The 5,544-nt window shown below is 34.6% G+C and overlaps 2 protein-coding genes across 2 annotated transcripts; one reads left to right on the top strand and one right to left on the bottom strand.

Annotated features, from left to right (window-relative positions):
• The first annotated feature begins 953 nt into the window (after positions 1-953).
• LOC109211195 (low-temperature-induced 78 kDa protein-like) lies at positions 954-2,658 on the top strand. The gene is made up of 3 exons (XM_019374695.1): positions 954-1,109; positions 1,359-1,541; positions 1,969-2,658. Exons 1-3 carry the CDS (start codon positions 1,043-1,045, stop codon positions 2,439-2,441), a joined length of 723 nt encoding a protein of 240 aa, XP_019230240.1. The 5' UTR covers positions 954-1,042; the 3' UTR covers positions 2,442-2,658.
• Positions 2,659-3,059: 401 nt separating this feature from the next.
• Positions 3,060-4,703, bottom strand: LOC109211193 (actin-depolymerizing factor 7). The gene is made up of 3 exons (XM_019374694.1): positions 4,550-4,703; positions 3,750-4,009; positions 3,060-3,634 (listed from the first exon to the last, which is right to left on the bottom strand). Exons 1-3 carry the CDS (start codon positions 4,550-4,552, stop codon positions 3,484-3,486), a joined length of 414 nt encoding a protein of 137 aa, XP_019230239.1. The 5' UTR covers positions 4,553-4,703; the 3' UTR covers positions 3,060-3,483.
• Between the last annotated feature and the right edge of the window lie 841 nt (positions 4,704-5,544).

Raw genomic sequence — 5,544 nt, 5'->3', positions numbered from 1 at the left:
TAGGTGGGGGGGGGGGAGAGGGGTTTGGAGACTAAAAAAGAAAGGGGAACTTATGGCCGTTGATCAAAACGATCAACGACCTGGATCAAAGGGGAGCCGGGTGGGTTTTTTAATCTGGTCAGGGGTCGGGTAATTTAGGGATTGGGCCGGTTTAATTTGGGGCAGAATAATTGAAAGAAAATGGGGGCTGTAATTGAAATAGAAATGGGCTAAATATTAAATAGCCAATTTTTCCCTTTTATTTTATAAAAATAGTGAAAAATNAAAATAGTGAAAAATAATTTTAAAAGCAAATTAAAAGTACTGAGCTAATTAATAATACATAAATATTAATTTAAAAATACTGGAGCTAATATTACAATTATAAAATACTATTAATCGTAAAATAGGCTATAATTGCAATTATATGCAATTTAGCTTTAAAAATACCAAATAAATTTGTAAAAATATACAAAAATCACCTTAATTATATTTTGGTGTAAATATGAGAATAAAATAAGTTATTCACAAAAAGAATAGTTTTGGGGAATAATTACTGATTTTTGTACTGCTAAAATGGACAATAAATTAATTTTAAAATCTTTACAAATTAGAAAAATATACCAAAACTCTTGGACATGCTTATATATGTATGTACATGCTATTTTGAAAGTATTTTGTATATAAAAATATCTAGAGAAAAATTGGGTATCAACATATACCATTAATAATATCTCAAAAAAAAAAAAAATTAAATGAATTGAATATCTAATGGTCATGGAAGATAAGAAGGGAGACTTTCTAATTTCCTCGGGAAAGGCCAATAACTTTGGCATAGATGGCCACGTCCCAAGTAGTGTCCTCTAAAGTCATAACGTGTTTCGCTCACAGAGCGCCAACCCCCCATGCAATCAAAAAAGTCCCATAGCTCCGTTTCCCCACTATAAACCTTACTCTTTCGACTTTCGTCTTCTCTTTCTATATAAGACTGCGAGTTGTTCTTCAACCAAACAGTCACTAATATAATTCTGCAGAACACGTTTACCTCTTTTGAGCTTTAACTATGGAGGGACAGCAACGTAGTGGCCATGCTTATGAAGATGTTACTCACCCAACCGGGTTGCACTCAGGTGATGATTTTGAGAATTTATAAATTTTTTAAAATAGAATTTACATATTTATATATAAAAAGTATTAAAAGTTACAATATTTATGGATTCAAAATATTTAAGGCGTATGTAAAAATTGTAATGAAGAAAAATTTCTTTGACTCTCTGGATGGAATTTATCGGACAGAGGGAATAATACTCTAAAATCTGTAACAACTTATCCCCAGTTAATTTCTTTTTATTTGTCTCGTGACTTGTGATATATTGCAGGGGATGAAAGACATGGTCAAAATCCGGTTCACGGCCAAGGAAAAGTAGAAGATGAAGGAGCGCAGGAAACCAAAATAGGACTACCAACAGTGTTAGACGATGACCCTAATGCACCAAAAGATCGTCCTGAGGACAAAACTTCTTCTAATTATCAGAGCAAAGTCACTGATACTACAGGCGCCAGTAAGTTTCTCGTTGACTGATCTTAAATTTGGTAGTTCACTAATTCCTATATCATGTCGCAGTCTACACGTTTTCAGGAATTTGAAATAGAGTTTCTTTAGAAACTTTACAATATCATGTCACATAGTAATCTGCTTCGTTTGACTAGTTTATGGGGCACAAAGTCTGTGAAAGAAAGGGAACTTTTGAAATTTTATAAGTCCTAGACATTTGTGTCACTATAATTTATTTTGTTAATGATTAGCTGATAATTCTAAACTAAAATTATTTCCAAGTACATAAAAGTGACAATTCTTTTTTAGACCGACTAAAAAGTGAATTGAGAGAGGTAGGGCGGAGGCCGGAGGGAATGTTTTATGGAGAGTCTGCCTTTGGATTACCTAAAAGTTGAATTTTTTATAGAAATATTATGCGTGTGTAACAACAGATAAGGAGGAGGCGGGAACTACACCACTAGTTCAGTCATTCGAGAAAATGAGCGTCAATGAAGGAATAAGGGCAGAGAAAGGAGCAGGGGAAGTTGGCGGTACAGAAGAAGAGGGGAAGAGTAAAGCAACAACAGATAAAGGAGTGTCAATGAAGAAGTACTTGGCAGAGAAATTTAAGCCAGGAGAGGAAGATAAGGCACTTTCTGAGGTGATAGCAGGCACACTTTCAAAACACAAGGATAAAACAGAGGGACGAGAGGAGGAAAAGCCAACAGGGAAGGTTAAGGAATCAGAGGAAGTAACCAAACTAACAGGACCTACAGATGAACAAGGGGTTGCTGCTGCGGCTACACACAGTGAAGGTTCAGGAAAGAGTATTGTAGGTAGGATTAAAGGTGCTGCAAGTTCGTGGTTTGGCAAAGGTACTGGAAAATCAGCAGCACAGAGCCCTACCGTCTCAGATACTAATTAAGTGGTTTTTATGTTTGCTACTGATCCCTCCTCTTTTCAAACAAAAGATGTTGTATATGCTGGTTGCGTCTTTCTTTGTTTGGTATTCTGTTTGTTTGAGCACGTCTAATCAGTTGTAATTAGATAATGAGATCTGATGTTGTTCTGGACTGGATTGAGTCGGCTATGTGCATTTATCTCTTTTGTATATTCGCTTTTTATGAATTATGTCATAATGATCTTGTTTGGCCGTTTCTATATGAACCAAGAGTAATAGAGTATGTAGTCCGGCTGACTGACTGGTTTTACAATATAGAAAATGGATGAAAAATTGTAGCTAGCAATCAAGGGAATGAATCGCATCAGCCATGTCATTTTTGGTAGAATTTTTAGCTAATTATGATCATTTTTGGTAGAACTTTTAGCTAATTAAACTTGAGGAACCCTTAATTCTAACTTTTATAAATCTAAAAGTTAGATTCATTAGTTATCCATTTTCTAAGTGGATTTAATTTGAATTTTTACAAATATAAAAGTTAAATTCATTAGTTATTTATTTTCTAAGTGGATAATATGGTTTATATTTATATTTAATCAAACAGGTAGTTGAATAGTAGATTCAATAAGTTATTCAGTGAAATGAATCGAATTGACAAACACACTAGTATATTGTTGAAACACACGGACTACACTGTAAAGTACATAGTATTACATCACAATGCACAGATATATGAAATCCATACAGGGCTATTTACTTATCTAAAATTGTTGACCGAAGGAACTTACCTAAGCATAGCTCGCTTTCTCTCAAATACAAATGCCGATAGAGGAATTCCTCATATGAGTGAAAACTTGCTAAAAGAACCTTCCATTAATCTTTGAAGGTCTTTGCCCTGCTTATGGTATCAGTCCTGCAGCCTATTAGAACTTTGTGTTTTTATTGATCGAGTGTGTGATTCGAACACAAACAAGAGATAATTAAATAAATTAAATGGAAATAATACGACACTAGAGTTCAACTGCGTTGAAAGGTGGCTGGAGTAGGTAATTAATTAAGCTGAGATTCAAAGTGCTCGTGACTTTATAATGTCAAAGCTCATTTCACTGGGATCCGTTGCTTGCAATTCGACTTGAATTCCATCAAGTTCTCTCTTGAATCTATCCTTTGAGCTCGCATATACCATCTTCATCCTCACCTTTGATGTGTCAGGTGACCTAAAATCCAGAGAGAAGCTAATTAATTATGGCAGGTGATATATATATTGCTAGAAACAGGTTAAAACAATGCGGGTGATGTCAAATTTGAGTTAGCTAAATAATTATATGGTACCAAGCAATGAAGAAAATCTTGCTTTTCTGGCAATTTTCAGTAGTTATGAAGTCGAAATCAAAGACAGCATAGCGGCACTCATCGGCAGGCAGAGAGTTAGTGAAATCGTCATAGTTTTCTTCAGGATTTCCAAGCTTCTCCACAACCACTTGTTGGCCTTCAATCTTGAATACTATGAACCTGTAGTTTCTCTTTGCTTTTAATTCCAAGAACTTCAGCTTACACTCGTCTAGCACAGCCATTCCAGACGCAGCATTTGCCTGCCCAACAAAAAGTTAATGACATGAAGAAAAATGAAAAGAGAAAAAACAAGAGCATCCCGTAGGGTCCTGGGAAGGGCCACACCCATATTCCCTCGTGCAGTAAATTTTAGCTAAAGTAAATAAATGCTTATACCATGTGTGCATAAATTAAAAAAAAAAAACAAGCAATAAGCGTAGCATAGCAAATCCATTAAAACCAAACAAGGGCCAATAGTTCCCTTTTTCAAGACCAGAAATGTGGCAAATGGATAATAAAAGGACATGTCTTTTTCCTCTGCTTTAATCACAGCATTCTCTTTTAGATTATCTCCTTCCAAATTTCGAGCTCCAAAATGCAGCTTTTAGAAATATCACACTGGGCATTATATAATACTAGAAGCTTTTTTACGCAGAAGATGATCAAAGCACTAGTTGGGAACATTTTAAATGCAACATCATCAACATCGCGAAAGCAAAAGAAAACAAATATATGCTGTATAATGTATCCAAATTAAAAGGGTCTTGAAAAGGTAAAAGCCGAGAGAGGAAGAAGAATACCATGATGTCGTGCAATGAGGAAGTAAATTAAGGATCTCTACAAATTGGATAGGAAAAAAGGGAAGGAAAAATGGAGAGGATTGAGTTGTATGTAAATGGATAGAGATCCTTGAATTCGTAAGATTGAAGACAATAGCAGCTTTATAAAACAAGAGAGGATTGCGGAGAATAAGAGAATTTTGTGGGACAAAATAAGGGTTCAGACTTTTTTAAAAGTTTTTTAGAGGTTCAACATGTCCACGACCACTCTTCCATCCTCATGCCTGCCGTTGAAGTTATGCTGGACATGACGCCCCTTCATGGGCTCCAAACATTCATTATATACTTATTGTATATTGAATTTCATCTTTAAAGATATCTTCATTGTAATGTAATTTGATTAGGCATGAAATCTGTACACAAACACTTTTTAAACTTGTGGTTTAGAATAAGCAAACAGATATTTGCCTGTTTATTTTTAATCATCTCATTAAAGTTAAAATATGAATGAAAAAATTATTTTTAAATATAAAAAGAGTATCATTCTTTTTAGGACATATTGAAGAGGAAAGTGCATCACAGAAATTGGAAAAAAAAAAAAACTACTTATTTATAATATTTTAATAGAATCCAACTTCACCGGCATCACCTAGATCTAGGACCATAATTTTACCAAAAATTCTCTCCCTCTTGGCTCTTCTTCGTCCGCTACAATTTTTTTTTTTTGGTTAACTGGATGATTATATATATAAATTACCAACTACAGCTAACCAAGTGCATTGTTTTCAGGGGGTAGTTTATTAACCCTTGAGCTGTGATCAAAAGTATTAATATTACAATCCAAAAAATTTCTAAGAAAAACAGTTCCAAAAATGTATGCCCAAAAAACTTCATTTGCAAACACCGGAGAAACCGTAATAGTTCTTGTTCTACCAAAAATATCTTTGTTTGCACGCTCCTTTGCCATCAGATCAGCTACTTTGTTCATCTCCCTGTAGTTGTGCTTCACCACCACG

The sequence above is a fragment of the Nicotiana attenuata genome, unplaced genomic scaffold (genome assembly GCF_001879085.1).
Source record: "Nicotiana attenuata strain UT unplaced genomic scaffold, NIATTr2, whole genome shotgun sequence".
Lineage (NCBI taxonomy): Eukaryota > Viridiplantae > Streptophyta > Magnoliopsida > Solanales > Solanaceae > Nicotiana > Nicotiana attenuata.
Note: the sequence above shows the minus strand (reverse complement) of the source record. Positions and strands in the feature narration are given on the sequence as shown.